The sequence below is a fragment of the Orcinus orca genome, chromosome 8 (assembly GCF_937001465.1).
Source record: "Orcinus orca chromosome 8, mOrcOrc1.1, whole genome shotgun sequence".
In the NCBI taxonomy this organism is placed as follows: domain Eukaryota; kingdom Metazoa; phylum Chordata; class Mammalia; order Artiodactyla; family Delphinidae; genus Orcinus; species Orcinus orca.
The window spans coordinates 105605603-105626425 of NC_064566.1; the positions used below are offsets into that span (position 1 = coordinate 105605603).

General features: G+C 45.1%; 1 protein-coding gene across 20 annotated transcripts in view; it reads right to left on the bottom strand.

Moving 5' to 3' along the window:
• SNX19 (sorting nexin 19) overlaps positions 1 to 20823 on the bottom strand; it is a 48019-nt gene that overhangs the window by 25036 nt on the left and 2160 nt on the right. For 17 of the 20 annotated variants that reach the window (XR_004477270.2, XR_004477268.2, XR_004477269.2 and 14 more), the window contains exons 2-8: positions 18886 to 19024; positions 17659 to 17759; positions 17431 to 17550; positions 15084 to 15214; positions 13786 to 13882; positions 13129 to 13309; positions 10324 to 10453 (exon numbers count right to left, since the gene is read on the bottom strand). Coding sequence is in view for 14 of the 20 variants with exons in the window: in XM_033407008.2 (XP_033262899.2) it covers positions 10324 to 10453; positions 13129 to 13309; positions 13786 to 13882; positions 15084 to 15214; positions 17431 to 17550; positions 17659 to 17759; positions 18886 to 19024 (899 nt within the window). In the remaining 6 variants the exon portion in view is untranslated. Of the gene's footprint in view, positions 1 to 6230; positions 7941 to 8024; positions 9290 to 10323; positions 10454 to 13128; positions 13310 to 13785; positions 13883 to 15083; positions 15215 to 17430; positions 17551 to 17658; positions 17760 to 18885; positions 19025 to 20823 lie in introns of those variants that run through there. The other 3 variants (XM_033407010.2, XM_033407011.2, XM_033407013.2) reach the window with 3 other exon arrangements.

Consider the following 20823-nt stretch of genomic DNA (forward strand, 5'->3'; position numbering starts at 1 on the left):
GTTGAGGAGGGGCTCCCTGGGGTGATGGGTAACTTGAGGACACTATTTCAGAATCCTTCCTAAAACAAGACCTATCTACACTAAACTATGAAACAATCACCACAGGGATTGCAGGATCCAAAGTGACTCCCCTTCCTTCTTTCCTTGGTCCCGTGTGAACAGCAAGCCTGGCTGGTTCTCAGTCACCAGGTAGTTATCCTGACTCTTTCCTTTCTCAGCACCTACGGTAGGGAGGTGGGTGGGGAAAGGAAAGGCTCATTAAAATGGCCACGCATTCAGGAGAATCCTGTGTCTGGTGGAGGGTAAAGGTCAGGGAGAGGGAGAGAAACACTAGAGCTGGAGCACTGGGAAGAAGGGCAAGACACAAAGGAGGGCGGCAGCGGGAATTTAGTGGTTGTCTTGACAACCAGACCCCTGTTGTTCCCAGTGACTCCACCTCACAGGGAGATCTCCAGGCTCTGCTCTGGGCAAAGACGGTCACTACAGGAGGGGAGAAAGGAGGGGGATTTCTGGAGGAGGGAGAGGTGATGAGGAAGTGTGTGCTCCACTTGATGCGCCGGCTCCCAACGTCCACAAATACTAGAGATCACAGATTTAGAGTATGCTCAGCCACGATTTGGAAGAGAAGAATGAGGGATGTACGTAAACAAGCAGACATGGCAGAGTTTCAAATTACACTGTGAAAACGGCGAGAGTAAGCTGGAAAAGACTAGCCTTGAAGAGAACAAAGGATGAACGTTTGTTCTCTGATGAAGCAGATGTGGAAGCTAAGAAAGCAGGACAAACACTGGCAGACGATGGGGAAGAAGGAAAGTGAGTATAATGAACAGAATCACCTTGGAGAAGAACTACCCGAAGGTATCTGTTCTAAGTTAAATGTCTACAGGCAGAATTTAAAAAACCTTTCCAAACAGGAGGCTATCCATCCTGACACTAAGAACACAGGACACAGCAGTGACAACTCCAGAGTCTCCACACAGCAGAGATTTGGGGGGCCCGACTTGTGGTTGGAAAATAAGAGGGAGAGAAGAGGTGGCAGAGGGAATACCTTGAAGCTGCATTTACACAGCAAGCACACTGTGTTTACATAGATTCTATATTTATGGGGGTTATATCACCCCAAGAAAACCTTTGGTCCTATAATTATATCAGTGTTAGATAAAAGTATGTTTCCCACCAGTTCACCTCAACTCCCCCCCTGCTCCAGTACCAGACAGGCTGCAGGACACTTGGTGAAGTCTCTGTCTCAAGACAGAGGTAAAGGTCAAAACTGAGGCATTAACATTGGCTCCGTCTCCAAACCAAAGCTGATAGGAAAAAGCCAAACGATCTCCACCCGTAGCTGAAAGCAACAGGCTGATAAGGTTCCCAGTAGCAGTGCAACCTGACAATCTCTACCTCAGTGACATGTGTATCTAGGACTTTGGTATCCTAGAAAGGCCTTCTTGAGCATAGGACCAACTAGCTTACAGAGAGTACTGACAAAATTTTTCAACCTCAGATGTCCAGCTGATTTTATCAGCTATAAAAACCCTGGTTCACCCTGGGCTCCTGAGTCAAAACTGTTCTCAACAAAGCAGCTCTGGCACTGAATCCCCAAGCGGCTGCTCCAAGGGGCATCTTCTGGCAGCACACACTGCTCAGAGAAGTGCATGCTGAAGGACAATCAAAACGGGAGGAGGGGGAAGGATAAAAGAAACCGGGCTGGTCTCAGAGTCAGGGGCACGAAGGAGCGGGCAGATAAGCTGCCTCTGAATCATGGAGTGGGACAGCGAATGGTTTCATTACTATCACCACCAGGGCAAGGACCTAAAATTGCAGAATAAACAGCTCCCTCAAAGAAGGTAAATAGGTATCGTTTAACCTGTAGCGCCACCTGGTGCCCAGGGAGAAATCCCATCCTAACTCCCCCAAGCAGCAATGGCAGGCGGGCTTTCCATAATGTATTTAACAAAACAAAAGGATCTCTCTCCGCACACAGACACTCAGAAAGGGGCTGGCTGAAAATATTCAAAACATGTTTAAAGGTTACTTTTAATTGTAAAAGTAAAAATAATGTCCCTTTCCCTCTTTAAAAACGTTTCAGTGCCTGGGACATTCTTTACCCTAAACCGGTCTAAATGATTCCTATAATGCGAGGTCTAGCTTTAAACACCTTCCTCTCTAACATTTACCCCCAAGAATCCTTACGATTTTTTTTTTTTTTTCCTGTGTTTATGGTCTATACTGTGTCATTTGGCCTCACACTGTTCAGTGTTTCTGATTCTTATGCATTATCTCTTCTCTTGGGCTGAAATGAGAAATGATGAGAGAAATGAGAAATGATGCCATAGTAGGTCTGAAGAGCTAGCTCCCAACAAGTACTTAAGTAGACACAGGCATCAAATCTTACACAGACTTTTCAAAAATTATCTGTAAAGAGATCACCATACAAGAACCAAATGAAATGAGTTTCCTAGAAAGTAAAGGAAGAGGGCTGGGAGTACCTGGGTTAAGGGGCAGCTCCCTGGTTCTGAAGCTCTGAGTTTCTGCTCTGGGTATGGCTTGGGGAGATGTTAAGTAAGTATGTGAGGAGGACAGGATGGCGTTCAGAGATAGCTAACATGAGGGAAGAGACCCTGATCTGAAGGATGCAGAAAAGGCCATCTGTCTCACGGGGTCTTTGCTACTAACAGATCACAAAGCAAGCTCACTATAAAGACCTCGCCAAAAAACCACTGCAATGTAAACACATTATGTCCTACATCAGACGTGTGACTGCCCTAGCAAATAAGAGTCCCAAGGAAATGCAGAGCTGAATTGAAAGAGAAATTTATGGAGCAAAGGAAGAAACCATAATCCATGTTTCCTGAGAAACTCTGAATCGTAACTCTGATAATCTTTTTCTGACTGGATGAAGGATTTAGAAAAGAGATACCATAGGGAGACTATATAATTTCTGATCCAGAAGTGCTTTAAGAATACAGATGGAAATGAATTTATATGCTACCATCAAATACATGTGTCTCTGAGGCCGGTCAGATGGAAAGTAAGAGAGATTAGATGGAAGTAGTGCACAGGGACTTTCAGGTGAGGCCAATTCTAGTGGCCAGTGCTTCGTGAGAAAGCTTGCTCAGGGGGGAGGCCCGTATGCAGTGGGAGGAAGGGCATAGGCTTGCAGGCCAGGATGACTTAAGTGGAATCTCAGATGTAGCCCTTACTAGCTCTATGATTCTGGGAAGCTTATTTAATCTGAGTATTATCTTCCTCACTTATAAAATACATGTCTACCTCAGAGAATTGAACTGCACCTTAGTATATAAAGTACACAGCTGCTTACCTGATATAGTTAGTATTTAATAAATGTCAGTTCCTTTTCTGTTGTAATTGCTCATGACCTTTTAGTGGTGGGCCCAGAGCTTCCCGTAAGATATAACCATCGTCAGAAAGACCATTTAACTATCTGCTACTTAGACATGCCCACCGAGAAAGAGGCCCTTGAATGGACTCCACTCAGAGAACATCTAAGATTCTGGAGTGACTGAAGAGAATGGCAGAGGCAGAAGAGCTCACGGTCATCCGTTCATAATTGCCCTTAAGGGAAATGAATGTTCCCACCTGCGAACACAGCCCTCTCCAATGGTCCCATACACTGTCCATAAACCTTCTCCTGACCTTTCCTGAGAGATGGTTTGTAGAGACCTCTTTTCTAAGAAAACGATTCCATGGCCTGGCACAAGGTCCAGAGCTTGCCATTTAATTTTCTCCTGGACCCACTGCTTGCTGAACAACTTAACCTGACATATTCTTTTTTTTTCTTTTTCCTCTCTGTCTGCTTCCTGACTTCATGTACTTTTCTACTCTCCTATACCCATAGATCGCAGAACTTTCTCTTTTTTCCCAACTCTTCTGCCATGCTACTCCAATCCCACGTGCCCTCAACACACACACATGCTCACTCACCCACAATCACTCTTTAAGAAATCCTCACACAGATGCCAGGAATGTGTCTGCTGCCCTTTTGACACAGAGTCTGATGCCATCTTCGGGGCCATGGGGAGGGCAGAGCCACAGGACGTGGCATTCGTGTACTCTGCTGCTAGCCTGGCTCGTATTTTTATCGTGGCTTTGCTCTGGGCATCCAGGCAGGGAACCGGGCCAGCTTCTTCTCATTCCTTCACTCTACATCAGGACTCCATAATAATCTCACCCCTCACCTTGGCTGGGTCTTCCTGCCCCAAACCTTCTACCGTCAATGGAGCACAGTACATCTCTCCTCTTTCCCTCCAACCCAGTCAGTGTCTGAGTGCTTGTCCAGTTCCCTAAGCCTGATTCTCACGCATGCAGGGATACCGTCAGTTTCTCCTGCTTGCGGACATGAGCAGCGTACACAAGCTGCGCTCACTCCTTGGCTTAGATTCTACCCCCACTCCTCTCCCCTCCCTTAGACTCTAAGTCCAAATAAGGAGTGCTCCTTCTTACATAATTGGACGTTCCCAGCACAGAAGCTGACACACGAGGTCAGGCGCGCGTGTGTGCAAGACTTCCCTTTGACTTAACGATGCCTTTTTTGGGCATCTAACTTCTCTTCAGCTCCCTGCCCCCTCTCTCTCCACACCACCACCAATCAAGGGAGATTTATGGAGCCTGGCTCAAATCAGAACTCTTCCAACCTTGGCTTGGAACGAGGGGTCAGAAGGTTGAATTTACTCTCTCTCTTCTTTTTCCCTTGCAGGCCAGAGATAGAGAAGGAGGGGGGAGGGGAGGGGAGAGAGGGAGAGAGAGAGAGATTGAGCCTGTGCAGGAGAGAGAAGAAGTGAGAGCGCGCATGCTTCTGATCTGGCAGCAGTCCCTGGCGTCCCAGGCAGTTAGTTATGCATACAGGTCTGTTACGGGAGCAAGGAGAATAAGGAAAGCTGGAAGCCGAAGAAATTAACTTATCTTCTTGGAGATGATAATGCAGGAGGTCGGAAAATGATGACATTTTTAAAAGGAGATGCGTCTAAGTCTAGATGCCATCAGGGATGGCACTGTGTTCAGGACAACCAGAGAAGTGGCGGTAGCTACCTGTGGCATCAACACCAACTCTCCTTCTCTTTAGAACTTAAAGAAAGAGAATCCAAGTATTCTGCGAAAGGATATGGCTCACACACAAGTGGTTTCAGGGAGGGAACAAACATGCTGCCTCCAGAGGAGCAGTCAGGGGACAGTATTGGAGGCCAGCACTGAACCGGCTGTGACCACCCACACCTCTCTGGCGTAGCGAGGACAGGTGGGGCAGGAGGTGCTTCGGCTTTGGGGAGGTATCACGTTCCAGCATATTTGCTTACCAAAGCAAATAACGCCCAAGAATGTTCCCTGCATGAACCTCTTTTTAAAAATAAAAATGCAAGCTGTCCAGGGGACGAGTAACATGGGCTGACTTTAGGGTGCTGCAGAGTACTCTGTGTTATATGTGAGTGGGCGTATGTGGAAATGCAGTTTTTGTTTTACAAACTGACTGGCAGTCTCCTCTTGGGGAATGTATACTGCTTTGAGTCAAAGATTTTGGGGCTGGCTTTTATCCTTTCAAATCATAGGGCAAACATCTGATCCTGAGAGACAGCCACTATAGCTGAACATCAGACAAACCTGGGTTCAGACTGCCTGTCGTATACTTATTAGCTCTGTGATCTTGAGTGAGCAAGCACAGTTCTTTGTGAGCCTTCGCATCTCTGAGATGGGATCACAATGGGTCTTTCACGCGGCTTTTGAGGGCATTCAGTGATATGCTTGTCGTGCTCAGCACAGTGTCTGCACAAAGTAAACTCTCAACAAAAGCTTGCTGCATGGTAAATCCTGCAGCTGATAAGACTACTAATGTCTACACTCTGAACCCTGAACTAAGACCTGTCTTTTCCATGTGTACCATGCACATGGAACTTGCTGGTGTAGGCCATGGGCCACAGGCATCAGATCCTCTGAGCCTCTGGAGGGGGCACTGGGATTCCTTCTCCGATGTCCATGACTTCTTGACTGCTATCTTAAGGAAGCTTCAAGAACAATGCGAACCCAGCACAAGATAGTTGAGAAGGGGGCCAAGTATATCATTAAAAAAGCTGGGAGTAATGATTTATAGAGAAAGGTGAAAGGCCTTGAACAGGGAGGAGTGAGACTCTTCATTTAATTCTAGTTTGTAGAGGCTCAGGGCAAGGAGGGTGTCAACAGCTGTGTTCCTATTTCTGTTGCAGCTCATACAAAACAAAATGGACTTAAGAATAAAGTTTTATTAGCTATAAGAACTTTCTGACAGGAAGAAATATGGGGCAAGTCAACAAGTACAAAACATCATCACTTGGAAATACCTAGGATGAACAGAGGTGAACAGACCACAGTACAGAGTTTTCCAAAAGTAACCAGCCCCAAAATTCTGTTCTTGCACAGTATTCATTTTGGCTTCATTCAAATTCACTATAAACATTCAGAATTTTCTCCCTTTAACAACAAAAAAAGATGCCGCCCAATTAAAAAAAAAAGTGAAAAGAGAAGAAAGTCAAGGGAAATTCAGCCACAAGCCCTCTCCCTGATTTTGTTTATGGCATAAGCTACATTCACCAGACAGCCATCTACCCAGCTGACCAGGTGTGGTTCCAGTGGAACTGTCAGGGTATGGGGACGGAAAGGGGAGGAACTTAGCCTGACTCCAAGTTCTTCTCGTGAGGAAAGGTGCGACTTGATTCCAGCAGCACCAGTAAACCTGCACCCTGTACAGAACCTGTGCTTGTCTGTGCTGCAGGGAGACCAGGTGGTCTGCCGCCTGCTGTCAGATGCGGGGATGCTCTGGTTGTCGCCTTTGCAAGTGAGTCCATTGGTATAAAGTCACCTTGAAAGGCCTCACACGCGGTCCTGTTTAGAAGAACAGGGGTTGTGTGCAATCGCAGAGACAGGCACAGTAGGAGCAGTGGATGCTGCAGCAGGAGACTGATCTGGGTGGGGCATCCTGAACAGGGGAGAGACTTTGGGGCCACTAGCTGGAGGAATCAGAAACAGAATGCACTTTTTACCCTTCCTTCCTTTTCCTGAAGCGCAAATATGAAGAGCTAACATTTACTGGACATGTTCTATGCACCTAGATATCTACTGATAGACATCATTACTATTCCGAAGCCCAGAGAGATTAAAGACAGCAGAGTCGTAGTATACTGGAGTGGATAAGAACTTGGGCTTTGGAATACCTGGGTTTGATTTCTACCCTCACCAAGCATTCATTTTGTGATCACGGATAAGGTCCTCAGTTCTCACCCCTGCTAAACCGTAAAATATGTAAAAGTAGGCATCATGTCTTATACTGAGCAGCTCTTAATATTTTTTCAGTGAATAAAGGAATAAGACCAAAACAATCACCCAGCTGGAGAGAGAGAGGAGTATTTTAAGGTAAAGTGGGATGTTTGCCACAATGCAGGCTTACCCATGTCTACGGTCGGGTCAAGTCAGTGCTTACACCAGAGAGCACCGTCTATTTACTTCACACCCCACCCTCCACCTTACTGTCTCCTCCCTATCACGAGGCAATTTATGATCATCGCCCACTGAGGTAATGCAGCCCGGCCTGGAATTCTCACAGCCTGCAATTCCCCCGGATTTAATTCTTGTATTAAAGCTCCCTAGCTACATAAAATACCATTTCTTCAATGACCTTCCTATAATTCCCCAAATACACTTCTCTCTCCTTTCTGGCCCAAGCTCTTTAATATTCTGAGTCATTCAAACTTCAGGTAACCTTCCTACCTTTTTTATATATGAATCTCAATCCTTTTTGAATTTCTCCAGATTCATCTGTACTTTTCTGTTACTACTGAGTAATTTCTTGTGTTCTGAAACCAATTTATCATGTAAATGACTTCAGGAGGTGGGGAGTCAACGACGACACACTAGCTCGTTTAGGATGTTCCCATTTTGGGGGAAGGTGAGCAAAGATAAGCCTAACAAAGGAAGAGAAATGAAGCCTCAATCAGCAACATTCACACGTGACTGAACAAAACATACGAAGACTCTACTTTCCAGTATAAAGGTATTGAGAAGGGAAATGTTTATTCTTTTGTCCAATATTTAATGAGCATCTTCTATGTCCCAGGCCCTGTGGAAGCTGCTGGGGACATAAGCTAGTTCTGGCCCTTAAAGAACCACTGGTCTAGGGCAAGGTTTCTCAACCTCTGCACTACTGAGGGTGTAGATACATCCTATTCAGGGTAGGGTAATTCGTTGTTGCTTGGGGCGGAGAGGGTGCTCTCCTGGGTGCAGGACGTTTAGCAGCATCCCTGGCCTCTAGTCACATCCTGCCTCCCTTCCCAGTTGTGACAACCAAAAATATTTCCAGATATTGCCAAATACCGTGGGGGAAAACTGATACGCTGGGTGGATCACTAGTTTTGGGAAAGTAGACCATTTCTCTTAATATACTGTGTTAAGTATTATTATCAAAACTTTGACTAGAGAAGAAGACTCCTTAGATCCAGGGAAAAATGGGAGAGGATGCCATAAAAAGTTTCACAGAATAAATGACACTGAATGTTAATTTTTTAAAAATATTTAGCAGTAGGCCAAGAAGACAAGAAGACGGGAAGTTCAGCACACAGGGAGAGAGCAGGAAAAGAACGAGTAGAGAAGACAATCAGGCAGAGACCAGAGGGTGAAGAGAGGCCTGAAGGAAGAGCATCCACAGAGCACTGAGGCCGCGGTGGGTGGTGTGCATGGGGAGGACTGGAAGTGAGGCTGGGACCAGATCACGTAAGAAAGGAGTTGGAATTTTACTATAATAAATGAATATATATTTTAAACACAGTGGAGCCCTTTTTCAAACAAAACCTTATCTAGACCCCCAGTCTATTTAACTGATCAAAATGGTCCACTCGGTTTTCCCCGTGGCTTCCAAGTTGGCTTCTGAAGCACCTCTGTGGAACCCTAGAACTCTGGAAAGCATGTTGGGAAAATCACTCTTGTAGGCAACAGAGCACCCTGATGGATATTAAGTGCAGGATATATGTTCATATTTGCTTTTCAGAAAAAGCAGCATTGAGGCAGAGCTGAGTATGGAGGAGGGACAAGGGTGAAAGCGAGGCACAGAGACCAGTCAGCATTTTATACGTGGGCTTCACACGGAGACCAGTCTTCAGGCTGCGATACGTAGGAAGAAGCACGTTGGCTTTGGAGTTGTGCACATCCAGTTTCAAATTCCACTGTGTCATTAACTATGACCTTGGGTATGTTGCCTGACCTTGCCAAGCTCTACTTTCTTATTCTGTGAAATGGGGCTACCTACCTCACTTGGTTGCTGTAAGAAAATATATGCCAACAGAGGTCAGGTGCTGGAAATGATAAACACTCAGCAAATATAAACGTGCATCCTCTTCTTTCACTTAGTTTCCTAACGATGAAACCTTATTAAGACTCCCTGATCCTATGTAACTTTAAGTGTGGAAGGGGCAATTTAACTGCTTGTTGTTAATGGATTTCCTACTTGTTGCAGGATAGATACATAATTCTTAAGTTTTTATTTTTATTTTTTGAGTGGCCTATTAGCATGAGCCACATGCTAACAGAAGAGTTCAGGATTTGGCTTCTTCTTACTCTGGGATCTGCCAGGATGTCTCACGCAACAGTGGCCAAAGCTCAAGCGCTATTGCGTCTGTCTGGTTCAGAGACAGTGTCTCTGGCCTTCAGTTCAGCAAAGCTTGCATCAGTTTCATGGTTAGGTAGTCAGTAGCTAAAAACTCCATCTATGTACAAATCTTTCAGGAGATTCAAGTGGTGTTGGGATAACAAAGCCTGAATTATAAAATCTAAGTTTTAAATCCAAGTATCTTTCTATTCCTTACCATCCTGTGTCAGTAAGTGCTTCTTCAGTAGTGAATATGTACACCCCTCCCGGAGAAAATAATCTTTATTTTGAGCACTGACCAGTTTTCTCCTTGTCTTTCTTGTTGCTTATCGTCACAGTGACTATACACTGTTAGTTAAGAGACACATCCACTGTAACAAGGTGGAAGGTATAGGGCCCGGGGATAAAACTGGGTGGAGAACTGATCCTAGAGGAGGAAGAGTTCAGCTGAAGTATCTGAGATCACAGGTAGTGCCTGTCATTCAGTGGATGATGCCAGAAGTCTTACAGAAGCAGACCCATTCACACTTTAGACAACAAGGTGATACTCTCCAGGCACTCTTCATCCCTGTACCCCTAGAACAGAGATTTTATCTTCTCTTATGGCCACAGGTTTCCTGGACTCTATACTTTCCCTTTCTAGTGGAGAATTGGGCATCACATCCAACCCCTGTCCAACCTGAGACTCTAATGTGAAGCAGTCCTACCTCTGAATCAGGGTCCCAAAGATGAGATGAATAACTTTCTGCACGTTCTCCGTACATAGCCATCTCCACTGTTCCATCAGCAGCAAGAGAAGCAGATCCAGGGCTGTGTCAGCCAACTCTGTCTCTGTTCCTGGGGAATGAAAAGGCATCAAGAGTAACTCAGAAGAGACCCATACTTGAGGAACACATTTCAGGGCACTGGGTCTTCTCCATCTTTATATCAGTCGTCTTAAATTTTTGTAATCTATCTGTTTTCTAGAGATGTTTACTTCATTTCTACCAAGTTCAGTAACAGGCTCTGTATTTCTTTACAATTCTTTTATGTTCCTTAGTCACTTAGTAAGTATTATCTTTAAAAAGATTTTGCATATAATTATTTTGCCTCCCTAGCTTCTGTTTCTTTTGTACTTCCCCCAGGAAGCTGAATACATTTTGTTCCAAGGAAGTGCTCACAACTGGTGACTAACGGGAACCGGCAAGGTCCACTCCCTTCCATCCTTGTATTCCACCAGCCTCCACAAAGTAGCAAGGAAATGTTGTGAGCAGATCTGGGATTCACTTTTCTGTAAAAAAAAAGTTGCTTTGAAAGCATCTCCATTACACAGAGCTGACGGGTTAGGATCCAGGAGACTTCATTTCCATTTTGAGATAATACGTGGTTGTAGGAAAAACACTATACCTTTGGTAAAATGCTATGACAATTACTCATTTCTTTCCTGTTTCAAGGACTGGAAGTACCACAAATACGCTCATACCCATGCTGAGCTGAACTCTCTTAAATAGATGTATTTTATGGATGCAAGCGCTGTTCCCTAACCCTGTTCATGGGGTCCCATGTCACTTCTGATTTGCTTCACAGGAAACTGCCCCAGAAATACATACTGTTCCTGAATAAACCTCAGCTATAACCACAGCTACAGCTGTGATTAATGTTATAATTAATCACCAACAATCATTTTATTAGCCTAGGACCAAAGGGTATTCTCTGCACCAGCTTGCCCCAGCATTCCTTGCTTAAGGGTTCTTTAGAACATGAATGATTTCAAATTTGGATAAATCTGCTAGAACTGAACCTTACTTTCTTCTTAATTCCATCCAGTATATATTTTCTTTTTTCTGTACTGTATTTCAAGGGGGCATGGGAGCTGATGTGTCTGCTTTCTAGTCATTTGCTCAAAATGGGATATTCAGTTCCTTGGAAAATAGCATTCCTTATTCACCCTCTTCAATTCTATCATTTTCTCAGGTTTAGTATTTACCCAGAGCTGCCATCACGTGGTGACAATTAGTCATAGCAGTAAAAAATAAGCGAAAGCAAACAAGGCACCGGGTCCTCTTGATAAAAGTGGTAAATTATCTACCACGTGAGCATGTTGAGTCTCTCAGGGCTGGCAGAAGGGCTCAGGCATAAATTATCCCTTTAGAGATATAACGTTCAAAATTTAAAGACTTGATTTTTTTTTTTTTTTTTTTTTTTTGGCGGTACGCGGGCCTCTCACTGTTGCAGCCTCTCCCTTTGCGGAGCACAGGCTCCAGACGCGCAGGCTCAGCGGCCATGGCTCATGGGCCCAGCCGCTCCGCAGCATATGGGATCATCCCAGACCGGGGCACGAACCCGTGTCCCCTGCATCGGCAGGCGGACTCTCAACCACTGCGCCACCAGGGGAGCCCTAAAGACTTGATTTTGGCTAGAATTATATTATTTTACCCATCCCATCTTATTTATAATTTCTTAGAGCTCTCTGATGATTCTGCTGTCGTAACACTTCATTTACTTAACCAGTGAGATGTAAGCTCTGTGAACAGAGATGGGGTTGTAAACTCCATTTTTCACAGAGTTAAGCTGAGGTCCGTAGAGCAGAGGTCAGGTGACTGTGGGTACCTGAGAAACAATGGTGAAATCAGTCCTTTTTCCTTTTCTGAACCCAAGATTTTGTGATCTTTTATTTTCAGCGGGAGCCTTTGTTTTGGGGGATTTGAAAAACTTTCTTCTTATAAAAAGTTCTAGTTCTGCAAACCTACTAATATCCAGGGCTCCCAATTTTTCCTCTGTAGAAAACATCTGCACTGCTGGGAAGTAAACCTGCCCTGCCTCATATGCTTACGAGGCGAGAGTGGTGTCCTCACCTCTTCCTCTCTGCTCTACCTTGGGTAACTTGGTGGTGTCATTTGCCACAGCAGTAAGTAAACCAGAAGGAACAGATCCAGGGGAAAAGATAAATTCCATTCTGTGAATGCTGTATTTCAGCTGCCCTATAGTACATCTACGTGTGGACTTCCAGTATGCAGTCGGAAATACACCTCCAGTATTGAGGCATCACCAGCATATGTGTTAGGGCTGAAACCAACCAACAGATGAGATCACCCAGGAATGCGCAGAGTAAGAACAGAGAGCCAAAAATAAAGCTCTGGAAGGCTGAGGAGCCAGCAAAGGGGACTGAGGCAGGGCCACAAGAGGGGCAGAAAGAGAACCAGGGAAGTGGCACCACAGACATCAAGGGAAGAAAATTTCTAAATAAAGGGAGTCGCCCAAAGATATGCCAAAGCATGCCAAAAATAAATAATGATGGTATTATAACCGTAGATCTTATCTTGCTGGAACTCCCCGTTTATGAGCCACGCTCCTCTGCTCGACTCAGCTCTGGGACTGTGTCGTATTCCTCTCCGTATCCCAGCAGAGTACCTCAAACATTAGTGTTTAACACCTGGCTTGCTTAGCTGAACAGATGAGAAACTGAAGCAATGAATCCCAACAGTCCCAGGTCCCAGGTGGACTGTACCCTGGTTCCCTTCTCTGTCACTTACCTGGATCACTGTTGCTGAGGTCTTGGGCTGGCACGGCTGCACCTGACACGCAGTCATCCACACATCCCTTGGAGATTTGTTCAGAATCTTTTCCTGGGGCTTCTGCTGGCTGCGTTTCTAGTAACTTTGTCTGCTTTTCAATAAAGGATTCCATCCCAGACATGGAGAGGATCTCTGACTCCTGAAGAAAGAGCCAGTGGCATGTCACATGAAGAATGCAGAAAGCATCAGGCCAACTGCAGCACTTGTGGTTCCTCTGTTCCTTCCCTGCAAGTGTCATAAGTAGAGGACCCACTGACTCTGTGACCACCTAAGTTTTTTTTTTTTTTAACCTAAATTGCAAGGAAAACCATGCCTCTGTAGTCTCACTTGCCACAAAAACTTTGGGTTTTCTTCCAGGAACTGGCTTTCTCATTCTCTCATCCATTATTCCAAGCCCACAACTCTTGAGAAGCCAACCTGCCAACCCAGAACTAGTAGGAATTCCAAACCACTGAGAAAATACTCCTAGAATAAAAATCAGAGACCCAGATGTTGGTTAAGTCCTTTAGGAAGGCACCTAAGTCCTTTCTGATTTTGGAGACTGTCTCAGCTGCCTATAACTGCAGATGCAACATCCCAGCTATTAAGTCCAAGAATTCTCCAGGGACTTCTTACCACACTGCCTTCCCGGAGACAATAGAGAATCTTCTCGTGTGTCTCAGTTATATTCAGTGCTGGAGCAATTTTACTGGATGAAAACCTCAGTCTGGACCTGGTACAGAAACGAAGAACAGAAACAGTATGTAATTCATGGTCTTGATCCCCATACAAAAGGGCTGACAGGTATTAATACCTCAAGACAAGAACACCCATACTTATTCTTAGGAGCTTACTATGGTTCAGGGTCAGAGAGACCTAGCCCTGAAAACCCCCAAACAATATATATTCTTGCAATTCTTAATATACAGTGCAACACTTGCACTAAGCTATGCCTACCCTGCATTTGTGAAAGGACTTTTGCTAATGTAAAATAAGGACCAGTCTGTCACGGTTGTATTCCCATAGGCTAGAAGAGTGGCTAGCACATACTATGCACTCATTAAACATTTGTTGAAGATTAAACAGACAAGTGGCACGGACCAAGGTTGTCCTTGTTGTTCACACCTTTTTGCACATCCACTATTCCCCTTGTGTTCCAAATAAAACCAGGGAAAGAACCACAAGTGCTAACCTCAATGTTTCAAGGAACAGCGTTCTTATAAGCACAGGCACCCTTAAGCACAGGTTACCCTTCAAAAATGGGCCCAGTAAAAAAAAAAAGGCTAAGAATTGTGAGTGTTATTGCCGGCCCATGAAACATGACACATGACAGACAGACAGACACACACACATTCTACAACCCCCCATCCCCCATTCTCTCTCTCCCTTCGTAATGGCCCAGATACAGATACGAAGTGTCCAGGAAGGAAAGTGTGGTGCCCTTCCTTTCCACGTGCTGGCTCTGAGTGCTGCCAGAGAGCACCTGGGGCCCTAGTGCAGGAGAGAGTAGCAGCAATAGCCAGTGACTAACATCGGCCCTGTAGGTGTCCATTCTAGCCCATTTCTGTTTACTGCTAGTACACTCAACTTCTGAGCCAAGATTTCCAGAAACGATGACAGAGATCAGTCATAAGCCTTAATTCTTAAAGGGAAAGAAACATCTCAATTTTCCAGGGGAATAAAAAAGGAGAATATCCATATTCCAGAATTTTCCTTCTAATCAAAATTCTCTGGTCAGTTGGGGCCCTGGGTTCTCATGACAAGACAAACATTCAGCAAGTGTGCCTGTGCAGGATCTCAGGCTCAGTCTGTGGTCTGGTTTTGTATAAAAATTGGTAGGTATGACCCATCTCCTCTCTTCTAGGGCCTAAGTGTGGGAATGGGCTTTGGCTGAAAACTGGGGATCAACCTGAGAACTGGGAATGGTTTCTCACTTGGTAGCCTTCTTGCCTTCTGGCTGGGGCTTGCTTTCTGTCTCGGCCTCACTCAGCTCCTCTGTGGGGCTCTGGGGCTCAGAGCGAGGAAATGCTGTCTTCAAGGTGTCCACGATAGCGCTCACCACCACCTGCAGGGGTCAGAGATGCAGGGTCAGACAGAAACCACAAAGGTGCTTTCAGCACCCAGGACAAGTAGACGGCTGGCTTATCTAGCAGAGCCTTAGCTATCCACACAGACACTAGCTAATGAGTTAGTGGAAACTCTCTCCCCTTTTCTCTCTGGCCATAAAAATCTTCTTCCTCACAGAGTTAAGACAAACAATGTCATGGGAAAAGAAGCCAAAACAATGGGATAAATAATAATCTGGAAGTTCTACAGGCTGGTGAAATACTTTTCATTTTCAATTTTTTTCTTTTCATACAGAAGAATTTTTTTTTTTTTTGCCACGTTGGGTCTTTGTTGCTGCGTGTGGGCTTTCTCTAGTTGCGGCAAGCAGGGGCTACTCTTCGTTGTGGTGCGCGGGCTTCTCATTGTGGTGGCTTCTCTTGTCGCAGAGCACGGGCTCTAGGCATGCAGGCTTCAGCAGTTGCAGCACGAGGGTTCAGTAGTTGTGGCTCGCGGGCTCTAGAGCAGAGGCTCAGTAGTTGTGGCACACGGGATTAGTTGCTCCCCGGCATGTGGGATCTTCCCAGACCAGGGCTGGAACCTGTGTCCCTGCAATGGCAGGTGGATTCTCAACCACTGACCCACCAGGGAAGTCCTCATACAGAAGAATGATTTTTCATTTCCAAACTGATAATACTTTCACCAAGATGTGACTAAGTGGAAGGAATACAGACAGGAATATATGGAGAAAAGAAAGAGTGATAAAGATTAAGAAATACCCTCTAGAAACATATATGATATAAAAATGCTGAGAGCAATTCACACAGAGTAAAAAATCTGGTTTTTCAGTTAATTCGAACAATTTCTCTTCTTTAACTAGAGAAAGAATAACAAAAACCACTCAGGTTAAAGTTAAGGAATCTGGAATTGATATAAACTTCTCTACTCATAAGGACGAAATGAAACAATCCTCACTGAAGAGTAAAAATTATTTCTATTTCTCAGAATGGGAAAATGACATACAGACATTTGCTAAAAAGAAAAAAGAACAAACAAATGAAACCCTAAAATATCTAAATGGAAGGAGACGTTTACTTTTCCTTTGGTGCCTCTGGCTCATTAATGAACACTGCTGGCTCAGAGCAGCGCAGCACCTGCTTGACTTTCTTCTGTGCTAGTCCTCCACGAGCACAGCCAGCACAGCCGAGGCAAGGCTGAAATGGTCAAGCAGGACCACAGTAAAGACCGGGGGACAGCAACCCAGGGCAAGAACACAGAGAACCGCATGAATGCGGATAACGTAGCTGAGAAAATACAACTCGCTCTCTCGGCTCACAGGACGGTAGTCTGTGGTGAGGGTGCATATCTGTCTCGTTCACTCCTGTATCATCAGCAACGCATACAGTACGTGGCTTTAAGTAGGCATGCAGGGGGCAGATGTTTAAAAAATCAATGAAGGAACACGTCAGCATGGAGGAACACACCTGCAGGGAACTCTGGGGATTTTACCTCGTCTATCCCTTTCTGATTTGCAGTTTTTTCCTCACAGCAGTGAATGTCTCCTAACTCCCACCACATGAAGTTCCACTGTATCACTTTATCCCCTGAAGTCTAGATGAGAAGAGGGAGAGGCCTCTTCTGCCACAAAAGTCAGTGTTTTCTAACCTCTTAAAACATACGCACTTTTTGATAAGCAGAAACCTCAGCCTTCTGCCCTGGAGGTGCTAAAATCAGTTGGCAACCTCTGCTCACAGGCTCCAGTGTGGTGCTCAAATGTCCTTCTCCTACCGTCTCCAAAGGTTCTGAGTTACCATCTCGAAGAAGGTACAGTTCTCACACTCTGTTCTCCAGCAGAGAATCACTACACAAACCTAAGTCCAGCTCGGTGTCCTGTCTTAGGGCTCTTTCCTGAGTGACCGACCCTGGGAATGACCTTCGTCTCCGGGAGAGACCCTGCTGCCCCACCTATCTGTGGAGATGCAGAAGCACCCTTACATCCCTCCCCTGGAATCGCAACGCCATGACATCCCTGGGAGACGTGTGTACACCGACTGTGGCGGGGTATCGTATCCTCATTAGCTGTTCACTGTCGTCCGGCAAGTAGACGACCTAACCAATATTGGCAACAGGTCTTGAAAATCCCAGTGCGTGTTCCACTTACTGCTGGGCGCTGCGTCTCCCACCCCCGCCTCCACACTGATGAGAAACTAAGGTTGAGCACGGCGGCCCCGCTCGTACCTTGTCTATTCTGGAGACCATGAACGGTTTCTTGACAAAGGCAATACGAGCATCTGTGTTCAGAGCAAGGAACTCCTGCATCTCCTCACTGTTAGCGATCTCAGAAATGGCACAGAGTTGCTGCAAGAGACACAAGAAGGACTTCAAAGAGAAATTCTGGTCCCCAGCTCTCTCCACCTCGGCTTGGGTGTCTGCCTGGTGGCTAGAACGAGAGCAGAGGGTGCTGACCTTCAGGAATGATTCCAAGAGGCTCTTGCGGGCTTCCACTCTGTCACTATCCATGTTTCCAAATGGAAGATCTGGAAAGAGCTTCTTAGGACCCTTCACATCTTAAAAAAAACCCGAAGTTAATTCATTAACATTCACTATGAGCCATTCCATATAAAAAGCGTCCTGTGTGTAAAGGAAATAGAACTGTTGAATGCATTTCCCGGGGATTTGTGTTCCCTCACCTGCCAGCTGGAGCTGAGAGGCGGCCCGAGGCTGGCGAGGGGGCTGGGTCCCAAGGCCTGGGGCTCATCCCTTCAGAGTCCCTCCCCGGGTCCTCCCCTCCTTCGGATTTTTTTTACTTCAGGAGTTCCAAATATACCCCAGGGATATAATACAGACAACATACTTTCCTTATTAATGATAATATTAAGGTATAAGAGGCCAAACACTATAGTGGTTATGAATAAGGGCCCGGAAGTTTAAATTTTGGCTCCAAGCCCTACTATAATAATGACCTTAGGCAACTTGCTTAATCTTTCTTTGTTTCTTTTCTGTAAAATGGGGATAATGATAGTATCTATCTTATAGACTGTTATGAGAACTAAAAGAGCTAATAAGTATAAAGTGCTTAGTAGAGAACTGGGCATATATTTTCGGTATCAATTATTGTTATTAAGAAAGAAAATGTGCAACTGAAATACACAATTTATGCCAAAACTTATTAAAATGTTTGAGTGATCGCTGGCATTTTTTTAAAAAACAAAGCAGCTGCTTACTAGCTTATTTTTCGAGTAAAATTTTATGTTTTCTTATTGTTCCTGTGCCTCACAAGTACCAAACAGCACACCAAAAAGCCTGTTGTTAAAGGAAAGCTGGCAAGGATTTCTAGATGATATTTTAATATCTAAGAGCAATCGACCTATGAATTTGGAAAAGTTAATTTAACACCTCACACTACCTCACAGGCACAGGTGGACTGTGGAAGTTTCCTTCCTAAGCTTAAACTAGATGGGGCCCCAGAACAAAGCATTCGGTGGCAAAGAAGCACCTCGGAAAGAATGTCATTAGCACCGTCCAGCACTAAAACCCAAAATACCCAAAAGCAAACTGGGGGAGCACAGGATCCCTGAGGCTGCACTCTCCCCCTCCACCCTCCCCACAAACCAACAGGCCTCCAGCCTCTCAGATCAGGGTGGCTGGAGGTGAACAGCAAGCAGGCATTCTGGGGCTGGGGTAACTCCTGACTTTTGATGAACTTTCGTAGGTCGGATTTCTCCTCCAGACGGGTCTGCAGATTCAGGAACTCTCGGTAACGGCGGTTCACGGTGTGGTAGGCCAGCTGCCGCAGGCCACTGCTGCTCTCGCAGTCAAGGGCGGTCTCATACTGCCGGGTGAACAAATTTGTTTACTGCATCAGCTTACTGGCCACACAATAAGAGTAGAGTAGGGGTAAAGGGAGCAAGATGCTCCTGTTCTGTTCCTGAATGTATTAGATCTGACTGTTGCTCTAAGTTGTAATGAGTAACTCAAACTGAGTGAATTACGGAACGACATGCATTTCCCAACAGACATGGCCTAGGAAGTGAAAAATGAGTTTTACTGCCCTCCACTCCTTCTTCCATCTCAAAGCTCTCCCTGCAAACACTCTCTTTACTTATAACTCTTTTCAAATCCCAAAGACACAGGATAAAAAAGAAGGTACAACACTGATAAAAATGACACTGCCTCTTTCATCCCTAATTATGGGGTTGGATGTTATAAGGGGATAACCATCTTGTCATTACACGCAAGCAGTGATTATCTATATTAGTTGGGGGAAGAACAAATAATCCAAAACAGCCGATGAACAAAAATCATTTGTTTGCCTGGAATGCATTAAAGGAACATGTGTTTTTGTTTTGCTTTGGGCAAATTAATTATCATTCTTGGGAGTGACGCTGAATTTTTCTTCCCGAGCACAGGTCATCTGTATGATGAGAAGTCATGTGGAGACTAGAGATGTTTTAAGGGGTCAGAGTCTGCTGTCTTCATAGGCTTGGAGAGCTGGTATGTGGGAAATGACAACGGTGCTGAAAGTTCCCCCAGAGCGAGCACCCTGAACAGCATGAAAGCTGCAACTTCATACCTACAGGGGGAGACTTTTTGACAGAGTAGTTAAGATATAATAAATTCTGTGCAAGAACAATATATGTGCTTGTTCTCATTAAGAGTAGGTTACTGTTATTGTTTGGTTAAGGTATTATACTGTGCCAAGTGATGGAAGAAACGATCTCCTTGTTGGTGGGACTTGAGGCTGGCGTTTAAAATCTTTCTAGAGGCAGAGAGAGGTATTCCTTATGAGCTGAAATGAGCAAAGTAGTCCCTGAGACCAGTACTGAGAAGGAAGGGTCTAGGTAAGACATGCAGGTGGAATTCAGGTTAGAGCTCTCAGACTTGGAGCACCTGGGAGTTATGATGCTCTCTGTGGAACAGTCTGCTCCTTGAGGGACACTATTTGATACTGACACGGTCCCAAGCTTGGCTGCACCTCAAAATCACTTGGGCTACAAACTCTGCTGTCAGAATACGGATTCTGATAGGCGCTGACGGATTCTGAATGAGAATTTCCCAAGAATGGGCCCCAAGATTCGTATTTTTTAAAAATACAACTCTCCAGTTGACTTGGAGGCAGCTTATCCCCAAACCAGCTTTAGGGAGCTGCTGCTCTAATCGAACCAGCCACCTGATCCATGAACCCCCTTCATATCATTTCTGCCAAGCAGTTCCTACTACTGCTCTTAAACATCTCTAGGAATGAAGAACTTGCTACCTTTCGATGTATATACAGGTAAATAACCTTCCTTCCTAAAACAAAAAGTATGAAAGATACCAGTACTTAAAAAAAGAAAGAAATTAGCAGGGAAGAAGTTTGGAAAGAATCTCTGGACAAGACTGTATCCATTGGGAACCACTGAAAAATATGACTCTCAGTATACCAAGATTCTAGGATTGCTTGTGAGGGTATCAGACAGAGGCCTACTCTGCTTCACAAATGAGCTTCAGACCATTCACATACAGATGCTGGCTGAATTAACCATAGCAAACTAAGTAAGAGTAGCCCCTCCCTCTCAAAACACTAGCTTCACTGACTCTGCTTTCCGACTCATTCCCAGACCAGAGTGGACAACCACAGTTCTAACCCTG